At 44.7% G+C, this 22,213-nt stretch overlaps 1 protein-coding gene and 1 long non-coding RNA gene across 3 annotated transcripts in view; one reads left to right on the plus strand and one right to left on the minus strand.

Moving 5' to 3' along the window:
• Nucleotides 1-1,887: 1,887 nt before the first annotated feature.
• The window catches only part of HS1BP3 (HCLS1 binding protein 3), a 51,424-nt gene continuing 31,098 nt past the window's right edge, over nucleotides 1,888-22,213 (minus strand). Inside the window, exons 7-8 of one of the 2 annotated variants that reach the window (XR_012087833.2) lie at nucleotides 10,471-10,565; nucleotides 1,888-5,719 (exon numbers count right to left, since the gene is read on the minus strand). Coding sequence is in view for 1 of the 2 variants with exons in the window: in XM_020784279.3 (XP_020639938.3) it covers nucleotides 5,485-5,719 (235 nt within the window). In the remaining variant the exon portion in view is untranslated. The remainder of the gene's footprint in view (nucleotides 5,720-10,470; nucleotides 10,566-22,213) is intronic. The other variant, XM_020784279.3, reaches the window with a different exon arrangement.
• LOC144587592 (uncharacterized) lies at nucleotides 8,910-20,652 on the plus strand. The gene is made up of 2 exons (XR_013542743.1): nucleotides 8,910-9,083; nucleotides 16,841-20,652. It is a non-coding gene; the product is annotated as an uncharacterized LOC144587592 (long non-coding RNA).

The following is a 22,213-nucleotide window of genomic DNA, read 5'->3' on the forward strand; positions in this document are numbered from 1 at the left end:
TCAGAAGTGGTTTGCCATTCTCTTCTTCTGGGGGTGCCCTGGGACTGTGCAGCTTGCCCAAGGCCACACAGGCTGGGTCTTCTGGGGTGCAGTGTGGAACAGAACTCCCAGCCTCTGGCTCTCTCAGCTAGACACCTAACCCACAGAGCTATCCAGCCAGATGATAATAGCATGTTGTCAAGTTGGACCTGGATTATGATGCTTTCCAGGCCATCCTGTCTCTAAATAGAGAGTACTCAGAAGTGGTTTACCATTCTCTTCTTCTGGGGGTGCCCTGGGACTGCGCAGCTTGCCCACGGCTACACAGACTGGCTCTACTAGTAGGAGGCCCAGTGGGGGAATCAAATTCCCAACCTCTGGCTCTGCAGCCAGATATGTAAACCACTGAGCTATCCATCCAGTGTATGAGTTGTACACGGTGTAGTGTAGTGGATTGAGTGAAGATTTAGGATTCAGGAGACCTGAGTTTGAATTCCACTTGGCCATGGAAACTCATTGGGGGAATAGCTGTGGTAGAACCGGTCTTTAAATATCTAAATTATCCTGAAAGCCTTATTAAGGTTACTATAAGTCAGTTCTGTTCTGTTGGCACATAACACACACATACGTAAAGCAAAAAGTTCATCAGCTTTTCTTAACAATCAAAAATAGGAATTACCTGTGGCGAACTATTAAAAGAGCATAAAACACTGAATTTTGCCTTACACTTCCACACTATGAAGTGTAGGATTACACTGCTATACACACCAAAAGAGTCTCAAATTATCTATTACAGAAATATATACTTGCCATCTGTTCTAGACATCAGTCATTGTGATATCTGATTGTAGCTTATAAAGGGTTAAATGGCTATCAAGTATCATTAAAAATAGTTCCATGGTTATGGATTACTATAGTGAATTTCAGTATAACATGGTGACAAAGAACAGTTTATGGCAGCTGAATATATTACATTTATAGTAATAATTAGCTGGCTGAACAGCTCCGTGAATTGTAGGTACAGTGGTGCCTCACATAACGAGCACACCGTTTAACAACGAATCCACATAGCGACCTTTTTTTTTTTTTTGCAATCGCTAATGCAATCGCATTGCAATGTTTAGATAGGGAAAACATCGCATCGTTTCGCTTACCGATCTTCGCATTGCGATGTTTTTAGAACAGCTGATTGGCGGTTCCAAAATGGCCGCCGGGTAACCAAAATGGCCACTGCAAGCATTTTCGCATGCTGCCCTCGCTTACCGAGGCGGTGAAAATGGTGGCGCTATGGAGGATCTTCGCTCAACGTTGAGTTTTCGCCCCATAGGAATGCATTAAATTGAGTTTAATGCGTTCCTATGGGGTTTTCCTATCTGTATAGCGATGTTTCCGGATAGCAACGATTAATCCGGAACCACTGTATCTGGCTTTGGAGCCAAAGGTTGATTCCCCACTGGGCCTCCTGTGAGTAGAGCCAGCCTGTGTGGCTTTGGGCAACCTGCACAGTCCCAGGATGCTCCCAGAAAAAAGAAAGGGCAAACCACTTCTGAGTATTCTCTACTCTCTTCACAAAAATGGACAGCAGAAGGACCTGCACCTAAGGTGCCCTCTCCCATTCCATGTGCAAAAGGTGGTTGGAAATCTAATCTTCCATCAACACTAGAATTAGGAGGTCTCCCCCCCACTACACACAGGGCTAGTTTAGGGAGTGCAGGACAGACCACATGGTGCCCAGTTTTTTCAGCTGAAACTCGCTATCTCTAGGCATCTCTTGCTCAAGAGGGCTACTTCATTTAGTGTCACAATAGGACTGGTCTTAGTTAAACCCAATAAGGCATGGAAAACAGTCTGCAGATAAGATATAGCTATATTCTTTGCCAAAAAAGCAAGAAAGGAAGTCTCTACATATACAGATATATACTTTATTAGTCCCAATAGGTTCCAATTTAAGATCGTCTTAAAGGCCATCGTGCCATTGTAAAAATAGAAACAGTATACTACAAACATCTGTAGACATTACAGTGATAAATCACGAGCATTCACTTACATGCTGATTGTCAAGAGCAATTAATACTGTAGTCAAGTCAACTGAATTATAGTTGGAATTTAATGGATCCAAAATGAGAAGCATTGAAATAATTATGATATATCATATAGCCAGGAAAACAGACTATAATCTGTTTGCAAGTATGTCACAAATCCTAGCTGTAACATAGTGTCGCTCAGATGCACATGGGCTTTGATGTTGCTTCTTGTGACACCTTTACAATATTGCCACTCCTCAATTGGAGATCACCTTGCAATCTGTACTGGGTCTGCATATGCAGCCTTGTTGAATCTTGATCTGGTCTCACCTCTGTCTGACTGGGCTCAGGGACATGGGGCAGCACATGGAGAAAGAGGCAATGGACCAACAAGGCTATCGGTGGGGCTAGTGGACTTCCTGCTTCTGTCTTGAAAGGTCACAACACTCAGGTGGCTGTGCCATGTATGTTGCAAGCTGGCTATCCATGGGTCACTGGAGTGGGTTGCAGAACCTTTGGCCTTTCAGCTGTTTCTCACTTCAGCTCCCATGAGACCTAGCCAATGCTCAAACATAAGGAACTATGGATGTTGCAGAACAACAGAACAAATGGACTCTATGACTATTATTCTCCACTGCAGCCTAGATGTTTGTCAGCACTACTTCAACCTCCTGTATTTATTAGAGCAGTGGTGGCCCCAGAAATCCTGGGCAGCACAGCTAGTGGTGAAGGATTCTGGGAGTTGCAGTCCAAGAACACCTGGGTTACCCAAGATTGGGAGTGCAAGTATTTGTCCAAACTGATCTATCTCGGAGTATCTGCAGTAAAGCTCAGAAATGACCTGGCTCTGGGCCTGAGCCAATATACATATAATTTTTCTGTTTCCAGATTGAGGGAGATTGGTTTAGGACGGAGGGAATGTGGCAAACCTTCAGTGTGTAGGCAAAGGTCAACTGGCTTGCTTCCTTCCTTCCATTTCTCATCTCTTCCTCCTTGCCAAGCCCCTGCCATTCCATGAATCCACTTGGCATCAGCAATCAGCAGCCACTGAAAAATGAAACTGGAATATAAGGTTGCGGGAGGCCCTAGCACTCTTTTGACCTATCCTATCAAAGCCTGCAGAAGAGAGTCAGTCATCACCCCATATTTGTGCGCGCACGCACACACACTGTCCTAAGCATAATGAAAACTCGGCATGTGTTCCTAAAGGGGAAAAAAAGGGAAAATTCTAGAACACAGTCAATGTTGCAGCACCCTCCTCTTGTCATGCCTGGATTCAAAATGGCCATTCAATCATATTGACAGGAATATTTATATATGCATTTACGTCACCTGAACCATAGCAATATTTGCTACTCATGTTCCGTAGAGAATTTCATCAGTACTTAACAAATTCACTTGTTTTAAAACAGTTATAAATACCACACATTATAGAGACATTTATTCTAATGTGCTTTAAACGGTCTCCCCTCCCCCTTCACCCAGCTTATCAAATATTTTATGTGGCTCACATTTTCCCCAAAAAGAGATTTATTTTGTGGGCCTTAATCACTGAATTAGACGTAATGGGAAAGACATGAGATATGTTTATATAAAACCAGAAGGCCAGTTTTTAAACACATACCAAGGGCCAGATAACCCATCTGTCAAACCTAGTGTTCCAAATATGTTATTTCTGGCCCAGCCTCCTTCACTTTATGACATAAGCATCTAAAAACTTAGCATCAATAAAGCTGCACCTTTTAAACAATGCTGTAAAAAGTTCATGAGCATTGACTAAGATGCATTACATGGCTTACTGCCCCCCCGATCTCCAAAACAGGAGTGAAAGGTGTGACCATTTTAATACTTGAAAGCAGCACAGACCTCTTAACACAGAGACTGCAGGCACTTCCAAGCTTCAAAGAGACTAAAACCAGATGCACAGGGAATGCAAGGATCAAAATATTATTTAGGAAACATTTTAGAGACTTTTCCACTGCATCTAAGCCACCCCCTAAAAAAAAACACAATGTTAGGGGAAAAAAACATTGGGAACCCCACAGAGCTAGTCCAGGAGAAACACTAGGGTATACATACATGTGGCATTCTTTGTACAGTATTCTCTGCATCAAAATCTTTCTTAGGTAAGATGAGGGTCTGGGGCTAACAAAATCTGAAACAACAGGCCTTGGAATTTAAGGCGGGCTCCCTGCAGGATATTTTGTTGGTTGGGCGAAAGGACACTGTGTCTCTCCATTTCATACTGGATCGTGTCTTCTGCACACTTGAAAGAAGGACTTGGAATTCGGGAAGTGAAGGCCGAATGTGTGCCACACACCAGTCTGATCTCCATGGCAGGGAAAAAAACAGGGAAAGTCGGAATGATCCATCTGGAAGCCACCTTTGCTGCCCTTCAGGATCTCCTGCCTCAGTTGACCACCCCACTCTGCCTAACGGTACGGTTGGATCTGTCTCCCAGCCATATTTTCAATGAAGTTCTTTCAAGGAGAGACAAGAAACGATATCAAACAATGTTCAATTTAACCCACTGATCCGCACCAAAAACCATGCAAAGCATTAATACTATTTTGAAACTTTGCCACAAAATTTAATCTGTCTCCTTGACGCCTTCTTAACTCCGTTACCTTTCAGTATGAGGATACATTCGTCCACAGCTTTGCTATATGAAAGCACTGCAAGAGTGCAATTGGTAACCATAGTTCACAGAACTAGACTTTCAACTCAATTCTGGCTGCACTTTTCATACCTGAAAAACGAGGCACCCCTGATTAGAACAAGACTGTTCTGCAATAGAAGAACACACAGGCCATTTAAGGCGGCCTCCTGAAGTCTCAGTCAAATGTCTGTTATCTTTTGTCACAAAAGAACCTGCATGCAAAGCGGAGCTGGGTCAAACATGCTGCCCATCCATAGGCAGAAGGCTGGTGGTGCGACATTGTCAGAAAAAAAAATCTTTAAAATAATAAATCATCATAATATACCTTGGAGTTGTTCTCCAACACAGGCTTGTGTATTTATTTAAGACCGTGATAATAGAATGGCTAAGGGCCCTCAGGTCCAATCTGGGCCAAAAATACCTTCTGCCCCAAATCAGATTCCCCAAATCACATATTTTTATCCCCTTTTCAGAATACGTGTCCATGACAGACATCATGTCACTTATATATTTATCGGTTATAATTTGAGGCTTTCCTATCTAAGCTGCAACACATTTCAGACAGTCCATTTTGCGGCTTCGGATTGACTTCCGGTCAAGTCGCACCTTTGATCATGTGTTGCAGTGGTCAATTTCCGTGGTTAATTTCCACAATTCTGCAACCGTTTCTCAATATCTGCTGGTCAGAAGCTTCGCCTTTGTAAGCGAGGTCAAACTATAGGCCCCATGTGCCTCTTATTAATGCATTTCATGATTAATATGGTTAATAAACATTATTTTCTAACAATGTTTTCCTGAGAATGCTCTTGCGTAGTCTACAGTTCAGAAAAGGCTTGGTTCTTCACTGCTGACGGATTCATTTTCTTGAATGTACTTCAGAATGTCCACCTCCCCCATGGCTTCGACCTTCATTCCTGTTTGCTGCGCTTTTTGGCCTGAGGATGATGGGAGTTTGGCAACAGCTTCTGTAGGCTTCTTGGGTACAATTGGCTTAGGTGGCGGCTTGGGTTTGGATCTAGAGCTCAGCTTCCACATTTTCTCAAAGTCCTCTTCCACTCTGTGCAGGAAGGTGAAAACAAAAATCAAAAAGATTAAGCTTTGCATTTATGTCGTCAAGTCAAATATTTAGACCCAACCTATGCAGGACAGCATCGCTTCCTGTCCCTATCATACACTTTGGGAAGGGCTGCCACTCAGTAGTAAAGTGCATGCTTTGCATGCCGGAAGCCCAAGGATCCCAGTTGCTCCTTCTCCAGGGAAGGCTTGGAAAGATGGCCGGCCCAAAGCATTTTGATGCTTGAGGACGAGTAAGGAGTGGCAATGGTGACTTGACTCAGGGTTTTTTTTTAATGACTCGGACTCAACTCACAACTCGCAACTCACCAACCCGCCACACTATTTTCTGGAAGGGGGGACCTTGCTTTTAACAGGGACTTGCACCTTGGACTCAGGACTTGGTATCAAAGACTCGGACTTGGGACTTGGACCCAAAGACTTGTCAACATCTCTGTGATGAATCATCTCATTTCTTTCTTTGTCAGATAAAGACACTACAGCGGTGCCCTGCATGATGATGATAATCTGTCCCATTGAAATAGCGGTTTAGCGAAATCGTCATGCGAAATCCGTTTCCCCATTGGAATGCATTGAAACCCGTTTAATGTGTTCCAATGGGGAAAGTACCTCGTTGTCCAGCGAAGATCGCCCATAAGGAAGCCATTTTGCGAGCGCTGATCAGCTGTAAAAATGGCTGCCCTGCGAAGCATGGGTCCGGAAAACACAGGGCAGCCATTCTGCAAAGCCGACGATCAGCTATAAAAATCGTTGTCTTGCGAACAAACGGTTCGTGAAGCACGAACCTAATCAACATCCAGTGAAAATCCCCCATTGGAATGACTGTTTTGCGAATTGCTATAGCGATTGCAAAAAAGTCATCGTTATGCGGATTCGTCGTTTAGTGGGGTTGTCGACTTGCGAGGTACCACTGTAATTAGAAACTATTATATCTCCCTAGCAAGCTCTGAAGGAATAGTTAAAAAAACAACTTTTGTCAGGCAAAAAAAATCCAATTTTTGGTTAAACAATAAACCATTTGTTGGGTATCATACATCTAGAACTAGTGGCATAATCCTGCATATGTACAACCATCAAAAGAGGTGAGCTGGCCTGCAAACACCTGTCTTGTTAAATCTTCCATCACTTTTAGAATTCTATAAATATTTGAATGTTAAAATAGCAGGTGCTGGGAGAGAGGGGTTATGGTTATTATTTCTATGATAAATATGCACTAGAGGAAAATGCTATAAAATTATGGGTTTAGCACCAAAAATGCATGCACAAAAATCAACTATTTCATCCCTTTTTCCTAAATACCAAATTTCTTGCATGATTAAAATCACAGCGATTGACTTCAATAAGTGCAAAATATCAACCTCTTTTAAAAAAACAACTCTTCCAACTGTTGACAGCATACAAAGAGTCAATGTTTTGGAGAACTGCACAATGGCCCAGGCCTAGAGAATGACACGGTACCTTTCTAGGCTGGGTTATAGTATATTAGCTGCCCCTAAAGCCCTGCTTCTGGTCTGCTAAGTGAGAGAGCCTGCTGTTACACCACATGGAAAGGCAGAGAGGTGCATGGCTTCTTAGGCAATGCAGTGCACATGATGGGCACACAGACTATGAAGCAAGGGTTAGCAACAGCTGCACACCTCGGTCAATTTTGCAGCCTTTCAACACCTACTTAGGGAGGAAAAAGACACACTGATCAATAGTGGTTACAAATGTATCTCATTTGTGGTCTGCTAAATCAGTGGTCCCCAACTTTTTCTGAATAGCAGACTGTTTGGGGCGGGGTGTGCTCGCACACATGCGCGGGTGGGCGGAGTGCACTCACAGGTGGGAGGGGCACTCGTGCAAGCGGGTGGACGGGCCATGCGTGTGAGTGGGGTGCATGGGGGGAGTGCATGCAGGGGATCTGTTTCCGCAGCCCAGTCCTGCCATGGCCACGGACCGGAACTGGGGCGCAGGCTGGGGGTTGGGGACCCCTCTGCTAAATGACTGGCAGAAAAGGTACTTTTGTTTTCTTTTGTTTCCTGTCATTGGGGAGAAACTGCAAATTGCAGATTCTTTCCCTCTCTTTCATTCTGGATTACACACAAATGAAAGTGCCCAGCTCAAAACAGGTGTCCTTGAAAAATATGCACAAGCATGTTTTAGTCCATGGGAGACAGGTATGAACAAATATTTACAGTTTGATTCATGAAACACGAATTACATGTTGTCAGTGAAAAAAATATATTCATCCACAGCCAGTTGGAATAGCATCCAGATTTCTTACTGGCCCCAAGCAGAACCACCATCCACAATTTGAGATACCAAAGGTAAAGAGGAAGAATGTATGGGTTAAAGTGTTCCGAGGCCAAAAACAGGCTGAGCCACATCACACAGGCATATAATTAATTCTATGCCATCATATATGGTGACCTCTTTTCAGAGTTTCCTCAAGTATTAAGGACTCAGCAGTGATTTACTCTTTCCTTCTTCTGGAGGGTGCTCTGGGATTCGGCAGTTTGTCCAAAGCTAGAGAGACCTGGCTCTACTCCAGAGAGGGGCCGTGGGGAATCAAACTTCCAGCCTCTAGCACTTGCGGTCAGATGCCGATCTCATTGGGCTCTGCCAGCCAGCTAGACTTCATGTAGTGTCTCCTAGGTCACAACCCCACAAACACACATTCCATCTCACAAGATTAGGAATTCCTGTGCCTCATGAGATTTTCTTGTTCTGGTCCATCATCACAGGCATCCTTTCAAGAACGAGGAGCAAGGCCCACCACAAACCAGGGTTTAGAAAATTACTTTTTAGGAATACATATCCCAGAACCTCCAGCCAGAGAGGAATTGCCCCCAACTTCCCTCAAGTCTGCTTGAAACATCCCAAGTGCTCTTCCATACAGGCGACGTCTAAAAGCAAGGTTAGGGAACTTGTACGATGCAGGTATTGTTGGACTTCAGCTCCCATGAGTCATAGCCAGGACAGCTATGATGAGGGGTGATAGCAACTGCAAGCCAACGGCATCGGCAGACCTACACCATCCTTGCTCTAAAACAGTGATGGAGATCCTTTTTGAGCCTGAGTGCCCAATCTGCCAAAAAACCCCACAAAAAACTCACAAACCAGTGGGCAGCAGGTGGCTGCGACAGCGGTGGCGGAAACAGAAGTGGCTGCAGAAGCGGGAATCCCGGGCACGGAGGTCCCTCCAGACGCCACTCCGGATCCACCTCCTGTTGTCCCCAAACCCGCCACTACCTATAGATTGGTTGGCCTGCCACCGACAGCGCCAGGTGCTCCAGATCCTGGCTCGCTATCTGTTGGGGCACTAGCACTGTGACTGCAGCTGCCTTTCAGGTTTTGCTGCCGAGGTAGGGATCCAGCGATTTATGGCTCATGTGCCCACAGAGATACCGTATTTGCCGGTGTATAAGGCGATTGGGCATATAAGACCACCCCCCAACATTCCCACTCAGAATGTAGAGTTTGTTATATACTTGCTGTATAAGACTACCCCCTCTTCCGCCTATGTGATTCTGCTTTGGCTGCATCATGGGGAGAGTTCCTTTTGCCCCTTTTGGTTCCTTTTCTGAGAGAGCCAGGGTTTGCTGGAAGAAGGAACAGCAGAGAGGCGGCAGCCATTTTGAGAGGCAGCAGCCATGTGGTTGCATCTTAAAATGGCTGCCTCCTCTCTGCTGTTCCTGACAGTCAGCTGTTCGGCACTAGAGTCAGGCTGTTCCCAGGCTAGGAGCGGGGCTCTACTTGGTCTTACTACCAGGTAAGTGACTTCGCTGGGAGAGAGGGAGGGTTTGCTGGACATGCATCTGGTGTACAAGACGACCCCCCCCCCACTTGGAGGCATGTTTTTCAGGGCCAAAAAGTCGTGTCTGGTAGCTCTCTTTGCCTGGTTTCCATACCCCTCATACTTGGGGGTGGGAAGGGTGTGGCAGAGATAGAATTGCCTCTGAAAGAGCAGAATGCATGGGATAATTGTTCTCATTCAGTGCTGGAGATTCAGGGACTCCGTAAGCTGGTGTCACATAAATCCTCCAAAAACAATTTTTTTATAGTCAGTCAGAAAAACAAACAAAGCAAAGGCACTATCTGAAAATCACTTCCCCTGAAAAAACAAAAACTCTAACTCTGTGTTTATAAGGTTATAAAGACTTTTTTTTTTTAAAAAAAATCTTGTTACTTCCTTTTCTTTTCGTATGAATTTTAGATCTAGGTTGGTGAACACCATGTTGATTGTATAGTTATGTGGGGTCATGTGGGGTTCTAAGTAGTGTTTCCACTAAAGGGCAGTACTGTATAAAAATCTACATGGTCTTTCTAAAGACAGAAATCTACATTCTAAATTTAAGCATGCTACCTTCAGTTTAAGCAGAAAACACTCTGTTTGAACTTCTTGTCATAATACTCTCCGGATTCTAACTGCAGCCTAATCTCAGTGGAAAAAAATATTTATCTTCTAAATAGGCCAAATGACCCAGAAATGTGTGATAGTTGTTTTGCCAATTCCAAACAATAAAAAGCACAAAATACGTGTGGTGCCACTCAATAGCTGTTGATCCAAAGGGAGAGGGGAGATTATTTTACTATTTTTCATAACTCTCTATTTGAACAAAAGTGCCAAGCATGAAGGCACAGAATTTGCAAAGCAGGTGGTTTTAAAGAGAGAGCTGGAAAACAATATAGTTCTGACAGGAAATCAGCAAAGGGTCACTTCAGGGATCAGGTAAAATGTGATAAACATACAAGCATTCACAGAAACGTTTCTTGTGCTGAAGCCTGATAAGGACACTGTCAGTCGACCTGAATTCCATCAATGGGCCCGATTCAATTTCAGTGGCCTGAGGGACTGAATAGAAAGTCAGAATATTAACAGACACCAGCTTTGCCCTCTCTTTCCACCTGGGCTGGCCCAAGACATTTTGCTGCCTGAGGTAGAGCAGCAAGTGGCATCTTGTATTTACCCAAGTCAAGGTGCACAACGGCTGAACCCTGCTAATGTATTTTGGCACATGAGGCCAAAACAAACAAACAAACAAACAAACAAACAAACAAACAAACACATGTTCAAAAATCCTACCAGCACCTGTTCTCATCCTTAGCAGTAAAAAGAGAATAATCACATGGAAAATAATAATTATTTTTCCTGCTGTTTCAAGGCACTGCCAATTTGCTGTCAGAGGAGGCTACCTCATGATAGGGTGTCCCTGCCTTGTATCATTCCTCCTCTAGCAAGGAGCTGGTGACCACAGAACACAATGCTTCCACTTTCTTTTCAACAACGGTGTTACATAACAGCACTGATGTTACCTGTCTGTCATGGGTTTGGAGGGAAAGTTCCATCCTATGGGGAGTGGAAGGCGGGACATCAGGAGGAGGGGCTGTACTGTATAAATATGTGATGCCTGTGTGGTGAAGTTGAGAACACACTAAGCAGACTGAGAGACACTGGGTTGTGACGAAGCAGCAGCTGGGAAGAAGAAGCTGTTGTGGGAGTCTGTGTGTCAGACAGGGTACTACTGTGTGTCAGAGTACCAACCTGATAGGTTCAGGTGTCTGTTGGTTAGCCAGAACTGATAGGTTCAGGGTCTGTGCTTTAAGTTAAGGTTCTGGGTGAACCAAACTGTATGTATGTATGAGTGAGGATAAGCCACGTTACTTTATCCTATTCACCTGATTGTTTTATTTACCCTGCTTGTATTTAAAATAAACCTTATTCTTTTTATTGTTTAAAAATCCATCCCTGGTCTGTGTGACTTCTTAAAGGGAATGGTTGGTGGCAGCTTAGTGTAACTGTGTGATAGATCCCAGTAGGTCTGGGTTTGTCACATTGATTGGTGTCCAGCGTGTGGGATACGACTGGTCCAGTTGTCCAGTGGTCCAGCAAAGCCTTGGCAGGTGTGCCCAGAGCAAGGGGGGTCCAGTCAGGGACAGTCTGAGGCGCGTAGGTAATCTTCTAGGTGTACCTCACGGGGAGGTGCACTAGTAGAAGAACGTGCCAACTGGGGAGACTTAGATTAAGGTGCTCTGAGGCAGCCTGATTTTGGCGGGAAAACGCTGAGGCAAAACTGCGTAGCAACAGCGAGCTAGCTTGCCAGCTGAGAGGCCCAGCAGAGGGGGGTAGGCTCTGACTCGATACTGTTGCAAGTAGTGCTGAAGAACAGCAGCAATCTCTAGGGAGAGCTGGTTCTGAGGCAAGAAGAAAAAAAGTGGTCGTTTTATTTTGAGGCTTGACTTTTTAAAGCCGCCTGTTCTGAGGGGGGATTATGCCCTTGACTCGAAGCAAGATAGCAGACATGAGTGAAGTGAAAGACCCCCAGATTGACCAAGGTTCTGAGGATGAATTTGGCTCAGTGCAAGGTGACAGCACAGGAGAGCAAGACCCAGAACTCAGAAAAATACTCATAGCCCAACAGCATGAACTGAGGGTGAGGGAAATGGAGGAAAGGGAAAGAGAGAAACAGCGGCAATTTGAATTAGAGAGAGAGAGAATGGCGTTTGAATTAAAGAGATTGGAACTGATGAACCAGAACAATAATAATAATAGGGATTCTGAGGGGGGCCAACTGTCTAAGGCTGACCTGAAGAAATTCCCTGTGTACCACAAGGGAGATTGTCCCGAGGTGTTCTTTTCCTTAGTGGAAAGAGCGTTTGTGGACTTCTCAGTGAGGGAAACTGAGAAGATGACCATCATGCGGTCTTTAATCAGTGGTAGCCTGGCTGAGGTTTATGCCGAGATGCCTGAGGAACGGATGAAAGATTTCGCAGAGTTTAAAAAACTGGTGTTTGCAAGACATGGGATAAATGCAGAGCAGCTGAGACAAAGGTTCAGGTCCCTCACCAAGAAGCCAGAACAGACTTTTACCCAAGTGGGGGCCCAATTGGTGAGGCTGCTTGAGAAATGGCTGTCGCAGGAGGGAACAGAGACCTATGAACAGCTTAAAGACTTGATAGCCCTGGAACAGTTCTATTCAGTTCTGCATGGGGAATTGAAATTCCAGGTGAGGGAAAGGAAACCGAAATCTGTGGCAGCAGCCGCAGAAATCGCGGATTGTATCTCCCAAATAAGAAAGCCCTTGGGTGAGGGGAAATCTGTAGGTAAACCCAAAGAAACCTACAGCAAGTACTCTCAGGGACCAGGGAAAAGCCAGCAAGGGGGAGGGGCCCATGGTGAAGGGAAGCCCTCAGGCATGAAACCAAGCCCTCAGAATTTGGAGGGAAAACCCAAACAAGAGGAGAGAGAATCAAAATACACCAGAAAATGCTATTTCTGTCAGGGAAAGGGTCATCTGATCTCAGAGTGTGAGAAATTGAAGCAGCTAAAAGGAATGGTGCCTCAGAATTCTAGTGGGACCAAGCCAAAAGCTGTGTTCTGTGTCCAGCAAGAGCAAGGCTCAGTGTCACAGAGGGAGCCTGTTGCCATGGCTACTCAGTCTGGAACAGCTACCTATGCTGAGCAGGCTGAGGAAAATGGTCCTCTTGTGGAGGTAAAGCGCTGCTTGCTGATAAAAACAGATTCTCAGTTGTTTGAGACAGCCGGGGTGGACGTAGGAATACTTGACCGTCAGTATAGGGGGCTGCGGGACACTTGTTCCCAGGTAACCCTGTGCCATCCCGATATCATTCCCCGGGAGTTTATAATCCCAAATGAGAGCATAAAGGTAGCAGGTATTGAGGGGCAGGTAATCTCTCTGCCAGTAGCAGAGGTACCTGTCAACTTTCAAGGCTGGAGGGGAGATTGGCGGATAGCGATTTCATCTACTCTGCCAGCAGCCGTGCTCGTGGGAAATGACCTGGCTGAACATGTGAAAAGGGTGCTAGTGATTACACGCTCACAAGCCACCACGGGGACAGTTCAGGGGGGTAATGATGAGCCAGAGGCGGAAGCAGAGGGGAGTTCAGAAGCTGTGGTGGAAACCTTAACCACAGACAGCAGATTTGGACAGGAGCAAAAGGCAGACGCCACTCTCCAAAAGTGTTTTGAACAGGTGACTGACGCCCAGCTAACACCTGAAACCCCAGTGAGATTTCTGGAGAAAAAGGGGATTTTATATAGAGAAACCCTGAGGAATATCTCAAAAGGGGGAGATGGGATCAGAAGTCAGTTGGTGGTACCTGAAAAGTATCGCCCCATGATCTTACAAAGGGGTCACTCTGACATGTTTGCTGCACACTTAGGGGTGAAAGGGCCCCTTGATTTGATCAAGCAAAATTGGGAGCAGATCACCCAGGATGACCCACAAGACGTTGTGACTTACATAGACACCTTGATGAATGACCTAAAGCGAAATCTAGAGCTGGCAGCAGAAAACCTGCAAGCGCAGAAGGTCAAACAGAAAACATGGTGTGACCGCAAAGCTAGAGAGAGGCACTTTGACCCAGGGGAGGAGGTGCTTTGGCTTAGGCCCTGCAGAGAGAATAAGCTGCAGCTCAAATGGGCAGGACCATATAGGGTCATTTCCAAGATGTCAGATCTGAACTACCTAATAGAGCAAGAGGAGAACCAAGCAAGGAGGGTGGTTCACGTGAATGCCCTAAAACCCTACTACAGAGGGGAACAGAGGGTTTTATTCGCGATAAAAGCAGCTGAGAGTGAGGAAGCTGAATTACCCTTCTGGGAGGGTAGAGGGGAAGTAAAATACAACCCAGAGGAGGTAAAGATCAGTCCTGCACTCACCCAAGACCAGCAGCAAGAACTAAAAATGCTGCTTAGTAAATATCAACAGGTGTTTTCCAACAAGCCGGGGATAGTGAAGGGAGTGATGCATCGGATCCACACAGGGGATGCACCCCCGCAGGCAGTATCCCCATACCGAGTAACGGGACCCTATAGGGACAAGGTGCGGAAGGAGCTGGACGAGATGCTGAGGGAGAACATAATCGTCCCCTCTTCTAGTCCTTGGTCCTCTCCGATAGTCCTTGTGGACAAGCCTGATGGGAGCATTAGGTTTTGTGTTGATTACAGGAAATTAAACCGTGTAACCACTCCTGATGCCTACCCAATGCCCAGGCTAGACAACCTGATTGAAACCATAGGGGGTTGTCGGTTCATCTCATCATTGGACCTGGTAAAGGGATATTGGCAATTAAGAATTGATCCCAGGGATCAAGAAAAAACTGCCTTTTGCAGCCCTTTTGGTCTCTATGAATTTCGAGTCCTGAGCTTTGGTCTCAGAAATGCACCAGCCACATTCCAAAGGCTGATGGACCAGACCTTGGCAGGGCTCAGTGACTTTACAGTGGCCTACATTGATGACATAGGGATCTTCAGTAATACCTGGGAAGATCACCTGATACACCTGGAGTTAGTGCTGCAGAGGTTAAGTGCAGCAGGGCTAACAGTAAAGGCCAGCAAGTGTCAGCTGGGTAGCCCAGAAATAAAATACTTAGGTCACATGGTAGGGGGAGGAATGATAAAACCCCTGGAGGCCAAAATAGAAGCTGTTCGTGATTGGCCTAGACCCAACACCAAGAAAAAAGTCAAATCATTTCTTGGGTTGGTGGGCTACTACAGAAAGTTCATCCCGAGGTTTAGCGAGATTGCGGCTCCGCTGACCGATCTGACGAGGAAGAAGGCTGATGACCGCATCCCGTGGACCAGCGACTGTGAGGCGGCGTTCCAGAGGTTGAAGGAGGCGTTAATCATCTATCCTGTCCTGCGTGCTCCAGACTTCGACCGGGAGTTCATCATCTACACCGATGCGTCTAACAGCGGGGTAGGAGCAGTTCTGTGCCAGGAGGATGAGAATGGTGACCAGCATCCAGTGTCCTACCTGAGTAGGAAACTTCAAAAAGGTGAGAGACATTTGGCAACCGTGGAGAAGGAGTGTTTGGCCATAGTCTACGCGATCCAGAAGGCCAAGCCTTACATCTGGGGAAGACATTTTGTTCTGTGTACTGACCATTCACCATTGCAATGGTTAAAGACGATGAAAACCCACAATAGCAAACTTATGAGGTGGGCTTTGAACTTACAGGACTATGACTTTGAAGTGAAGGTGGTCAGAGGGTCAGTGAACTGTGTTGCTGACGCCTTATCAAGAAGACCTGAAGATTGAAGACGGCGAAAGAACATGGACTATGTGTATATAATGATGAAAAGGTTAAATGTACCTGGTTTTGAATTGGTTTGTATGAATAAAGGTAAATTGATGTACTGTATATGGTAAAATGTTTAAATGCATATTTGCTATGGTTAACTTGGAGTGTAAGTATATGTAAGTATTATATGGTATGTATAAATGTTGTTGTGTATTTTATGCAGGTTGTTTTTTGGTGAAAAGCACTTTTAGCTTTCCCCCTACAAAACAACTTTTAAAGAGGGGAGGTGTTACATAACAGCACTGATGTTACCTGTCTGTCATGGGTTTGGAGGGAAAGTTCCATCCTATGGGGAGTGGAAGGCGGGACATCAGGAGGAGGGGCTGTACTGTATAAATATGTGATGCCTGTGTGGTGAAGTTGAGAACACACTAAGCAGACTGAGAGACACTGGGTTGTGACGAAGCAGCAGCTGGGAAGAAGAAGCTGTTGTGGGAGTCTGTGTGTCAGACAGGGTACTACTGTGTGTCAGAGTACCAACCTGATAGGTTCAGGTGTCTGTTGGTTAGCCAGAACTGATAGGTTCAGGGTCTGTGCTTTAAGTTAAGGTTCTGGGTGAACCAAACTGTATGTATGTATGAGTGAGGATAAGCCACGTTACTTTATCCTATTCACCTGATTGTTTTATTTACCCTGCTTGTATTTAAAATAAACCTTATTCTTTTTATTGTTTAAAAATCCATCCCTGGTCTGTGTGACTTCTTAAAGGGAATGGTTGGTGGCAGCTTAGTGTAACTGTGTGATAGATCCCAGTAGGTCTGGGTTTGTCACAAACGGTCTTTCTGATCTTTTTGCTTGCACAGCTTTCTTTTTCCTCTCTGCCACTAGGAAGCTTGTTCACTGATGTTCAGGACCAGGAAAAACACATCTTTGCATTTCCCCTCCCCCCCGATCATCCTCCAAATTTTAAATGTTTAATAATTTTTTTGTACATATATGAGATTAGCATTAAATTGCCCAATCACTTTATCGCTGGGTCCTTGTTAATATTATTTCCTGTATTTACGCTCCACAGAGGCGGGATCAGAGGAAGGAAAGAAAGGGGGCTATGGACCGGAATACGAATCTGCGTTGCACCCAGTATGAACAGTGAACACCCAAATCAATCTGTGGCTCATGTGTGAGCAGTGGCTATGATTTCAAATGTAATACAGGCTGCAAATCAGTGTAGGTGGACTGTTATTTTTATGTGGGCAGTCTTTTTAACAGACAGGGAGATCCTTCGGTTAGCCTAGAACTTCCCTCAGCTTCACCTCGTATGGGAGCAACAGCACAAAATACCTGCAGGAGCAGGTGTTCAACAGGAAGAAGCCCAATAAAGATGTGTAACACCAAATGATTCAATTTTAACTCTTACAGTGTTGGGTTGCCCCTTCCTTACAAATGAAAACGTGGGCTTTTTAGTAACTACACTTTGATTAAAATTGGGAAACACCGGGCAGAGTCAGATAAAATGGCTTTATGCATTGGATCAATGCCCTTTCTTCTCAGCTCCTAATTTCCCACCTATAGAATGATGCAGGAGTGGAGAATATGTTGCCCTCTGTATGTTGTTGGACGACAGCTCCCATGAGCTCTAGGCAACATAGCCTCTGGGGTGGGGTAATGAAAGGTACAGTCCAACAGCATCTGGAGAACCACATGCCTCCCACAGCTGGCTTTAAAAATACAATGGTCAGAAGGACGACAAGCTTCTCTGACCAAATCATTTACAGTAAGCAACTGCTAAAAGTACTGAAGTTATATTCATACTGCAGTCACACACTTGTGTACTTCTGAAAACCCAGGAGAACATAAAGAGAAATTGAAAAGCGATTAGTTATAGCTGCGAAACAATGGAGGAGCTCACATGGCTGGCAAAGATTAATGGGAGCTATCTGAGCCATCTGTGCTACCAAACCACAATTGGTCACACTGACCAATCAAGCCCTGGCATTTTGTAAGCACCTGGATGAATTTTAAGATGAGATTTTTTTTTCTGATTTATTTATTTTGTCTCAGGAGTCAGCTAGATGCCATAGTAACAAGCCAAGTAAATATTTAGCCTAGTTAAATAGAAGGGGAAGATATGGAGGCAGTGACAGATTTTACTTTCTTGGGCTCCATGATCACTGCAGATGCTGACAGCAGCCACGAAATTAAAAGACGCCTGCTTCTTGGAGGAAAGTGAGGAGAAACCTAGACAGCATCTTAAAAAGCAGAGACATCACCTTGCCAACAAAAGTCTGAATAGTCAACGCTATGGTTTTTCCTGTAGTGATGTACGGAAGTGAGAGCTGGGCCATAAAGAAAGCTGATCGCCGAAGAATTGATACTTTTGAATTGTGGTGCTGGAGGAGACTCTTGAGAGTCCCCTGGATTGCAAAGAGAACAAACCTATCCATTCTAAAGGAAATCAACCCTGAGTGGTGCTCACTGGAAGGACAGATCCTGAAGCCGAGGCTTCGATACTTTGACCATCTCATGAGAAGAGACGAGACTCCCTGGAAAAGACCCTGATGTTGGGAAAGTGTGAAGGCAAGAGGAGAAGGGGACGACCGAGGATGAGATGGCTGGACAGTGTCATCAAAGCTACCAACATGAATTTGACCAAACTCCGGTAGGCAATGGAAGAAAGGAGGGCCTGGCGTGCTCTAGTCCATGGGGTCGCGAAGAGTCGGACACGACTAAACAACAACAATGCGGGCGGGGGCATTGTTTGCCTACTGAAAGCAAAACAAACCTAACGACCATTGTTAGGGCTCAAAGTAGAGACATCTACATTGGTAAGAGAAAGGCAAGATTCAAAAGCAGTGAAAAACAATGGTTTCCTGCTAGGAGAATAAGGTTGTGCTCCTTCCTCTTCTTTTCTCACTTGTGAAGAGCTTTCAGTCTGAAACTAAATTGGGAGCTTCCTACTGAGGGCCAGCCCACACTGGCATATAGATACAGTATATGGCTCGTCGAGGGCATGTTTTCATTTTAGTCTCTCATCTCTTCTCTGCTACTTGTCCTTTAGTTGGTTTTCTTAGCCTCTCAAACTAGGAGCCTCACCTGAGCCTCTCCAGTGTGAGGGACATTGAGGTTGAGAGGGGCTACAGAGGAACAAGGCCTGCAGGTGTGAGAGGCCACAAAAGAGCAGTGAATTGATCTTCACTTTGTTATTATTGTATTTTTAATGCTAGGGAACAGGCCAAGGAGCAGTGTTCATGGAATTTCATGAGTCATATGCCCAAATCACATAACTAGTTCTGCACCGTGACTTGACTGGGAGTGGAGCGAAGCCATCATGTGCTGCACTGTCTCAGGCAGCAACATGTATTGAGACGGTCTTCTCTTAGGAGGATAGCCTGGTGAGGAGCAGACCAGAATGGAGAAGAGGCCTCAGAACTCATATTGCAGGCAGATTTCAGAAGTCCTCTGGAACCCATACAGTTAGGGGTTTGGCACAGGCAATATGGGCACATTCAGGGGGAAAAAATTGAGACAGGCAAAGTGTGCCCTGGTAGAAATCAGAAATGGTTAAAAATGACGCTCAAGTCAGAAGCACTGAAGAAAAGCAACTGATTAGCTGCCTTGAGTACTTGTGCTGAAAGAACAAATGGATATAAATAACATGAGATAAAATAAAATAGAATAAAAATTAGCTTCATGAGTTGTACACTGGAGTGCAAGGTGTGAGTAATGACAGCAGTTGGGACTTTTATCTAGAAAGGAAAGATTTGTTTATTGTATTATTATTATTATTATTATTATTATTATTATTATTATTATTATTATTATTATTATTATTATTATTATTATTATTATTATTACAATTAAGGGAACATTTGATTGTCAAACAGGCTTCCAGTAAGAACGACAATCTTGAATCTGCACCTTTCAAAGACCTGACCATTTCTGTGGCAGCAAAATGAGACCAATCTGTAATGCCTGATCTGCTCACGAAGGCCTCCGGCTCTCATCCAAGATCTCTCCTCCAAATGCATTGCTCCTTCTTTTCCCCCTCAATGGACATCCTGAACACTTCTAGATCCTCTGCTAATTCCGTCCACTGATCCCAAGTGCAAGGCAACAAAACGGAGAGACGTAGTTTTAATCGATTTAAGCAGCTATGGTAATCCTTTTAGTCTTTTAGCTAGCTGTAACAACTGATGTACTCTTCAGATGTTAGATCCTGACACAGCATTCTCCAGAGCAATTACCCTCAGTGCCTTCTAATTAAAACACAGTATTTCTCCCACTTCTCACTTTAATGAGCCATAAATGAGTGGTCACAGAAATACTGCAAAAGGAAAAAAATCCTGCTATTAAAGGGAGCAGGAGTAAATTCAAAGAAAGAATAATGGTCCAGTAAAAGTAATGAGAAAAATGAAAGAGCGGTCTTGCCCAACATGGTGCCATTCAGATAAATTGGACTGCAACTCCCAGTATCCCCCATGGCTGGGGATGATGGGGCTGCAGTCCAACATATTAAGGGGAGGAATCCAGGTTGGGCGTGGCTCCTCTTTAATCTCAGGTGGAAAGGCTGAGAGATGCTGTGGTGGAGGCTTACCCTGTTTTGCATGGCACTGGTGCAAGTGTACAGGGCTTTTTGTTCTCCCTGTAATATTAGAACACGGGATCACCCCACGAAGCAGGACGGCAGGAGAGTCAAGAAAGATGAAAGGAGATACTCATTCACACAGCACACGGTGAAAAATTCAACACCAGAAAAATGTGATGGCGGCCAACCTGGATGGCTTTAAGAGAGGATTCCACCTGGGGAAAAGCGACACCTTTAGTTTCAAACAAATAACCAGGTCTGAAGCTAGACCCTCAAAAGCAAACACCCTTCAAAAAAATAAACAAGGGAGGATTTTCTTTCACAAAAATGTACACAGGCTTGTTGTCTTGTTCAAACTCATCACATCACTTACCCACTTGAGCCCCATCATTCTACCATTAACAGTAAATCATCCCAGCATTAACATCTAGACAGGGTTCTCTCTCTGCCTCCTTCCTGTGCTATTCATTAAATTCTACATGACATCCCTAGCATGAGAGACCTTTCCAGCCTCCTTGTATCAACTGAACAAGAAGAACCATATGGCTTCAGATAGATGCATGTATGACAAATTAATAAGATGTTTCCACTAGTTTACTGTTAATTCAGGATTTTTTTAAAAAAATATACAGTGGACTCTCGATTTACGGAATTAATCCGTATTGGAACGGTGGCCAAAGGTCAAAAAGTCCATAGGTCGAGGGTCCATTTCCCATAGGAATGCACTGGAAACCATTTAATCCATTCCAGGCAAAGGAAAAAGCATCCCAGACTTCCAAAGCTGCACCCGCTGCCCTCTGTCTCCCGTCCCTGGTGCCCTCTGCCTTCTGTCCCTGTGGGGACAGAAGGCAGAGTGCAACGGTGACGGTAGGCAGAGGGCAGCGGGGGCAGCTTTGAATTTCCTGCCCTTTCCCCCGCCTTTCATAAGTCGAAGCTCCAGCCACAAGTCGAGCTAAAATTTTGTGGTCGGAGCTTTTTGTACCTCGAAATTTTCATAGGCAGGGACCTTCATAAGTCAAGGGTCCACTGTATATATATATATTGCTTAAGTAAATAAGAGGTCCAAGAAAAGAAAACAATGTGCAGGTTTGGGTTTGTCCCTCTACCTTCCAAGTTTTTTCACTCCAGTGAAACCAAGTTATGCCCAGCAGACATAAATAAGATGATCAGATGTTCTGCCAAAGCCTGAGGGACAAGATGTAACCAAACACTACCTCTGAGTGCATGGAAGTAGGTGTTTCTGACATGTCAGGTTGATGTTAATATATTTTGTATAAACACCAGAAGCCACAGATTCATGCTTTCCCTGGGACCTCACACAGTGGAATTCCTGTCTTTCCATTAGGAATAGATTGTTAAAGCCTTGGCAAGTTACAGGAAGCCTGACTTTGGCCTCTGACATCCATGTGCACACATACAAGTTAGTGAAATCTGACTTTTGCAGAATGCCATAGATCTCTCCTTAAAATACACATCATCCTCCAATCATTTGAATGCTTAATTCTGTTTATATTAGGACTTTTAAATACAAATGACTGCTTGGACAAAAAGGAATAACTTTTAGCTTTCCCTGACTGGTGGCATGCTCTCTGGGGATGACAGATGTTGTCGTGTAACACAGCTGGAGAGCACCAAATAAGGAAAGCTGAACGATTTTATCACCAGGCATTTTGGTAAAGTTACTGATCATACTGGACAAACCTAACAAGCAACAGCGTTCAGAACAAGTGTTTAACTAAAAGGACAATGATCAGGCTTCCTGTACACAAAACACAAGTTTTTAGCAAGGGCTTAGAAGATGGAACTTCCCAAATATTAAGAAGAAGGGCCTCAAGCAACTGGCTGACCTTTTCACATCACTAG

This window comes from Pogona vitticeps, chromosome 1 (assembly GCF_051106095.1).
Source record: "Pogona vitticeps strain Pit_001003342236 chromosome 1, PviZW2.1, whole genome shotgun sequence".
NCBI lineage: Eukaryota > Metazoa > Chordata > Lepidosauria > Squamata > Agamidae > Pogona > Pogona vitticeps.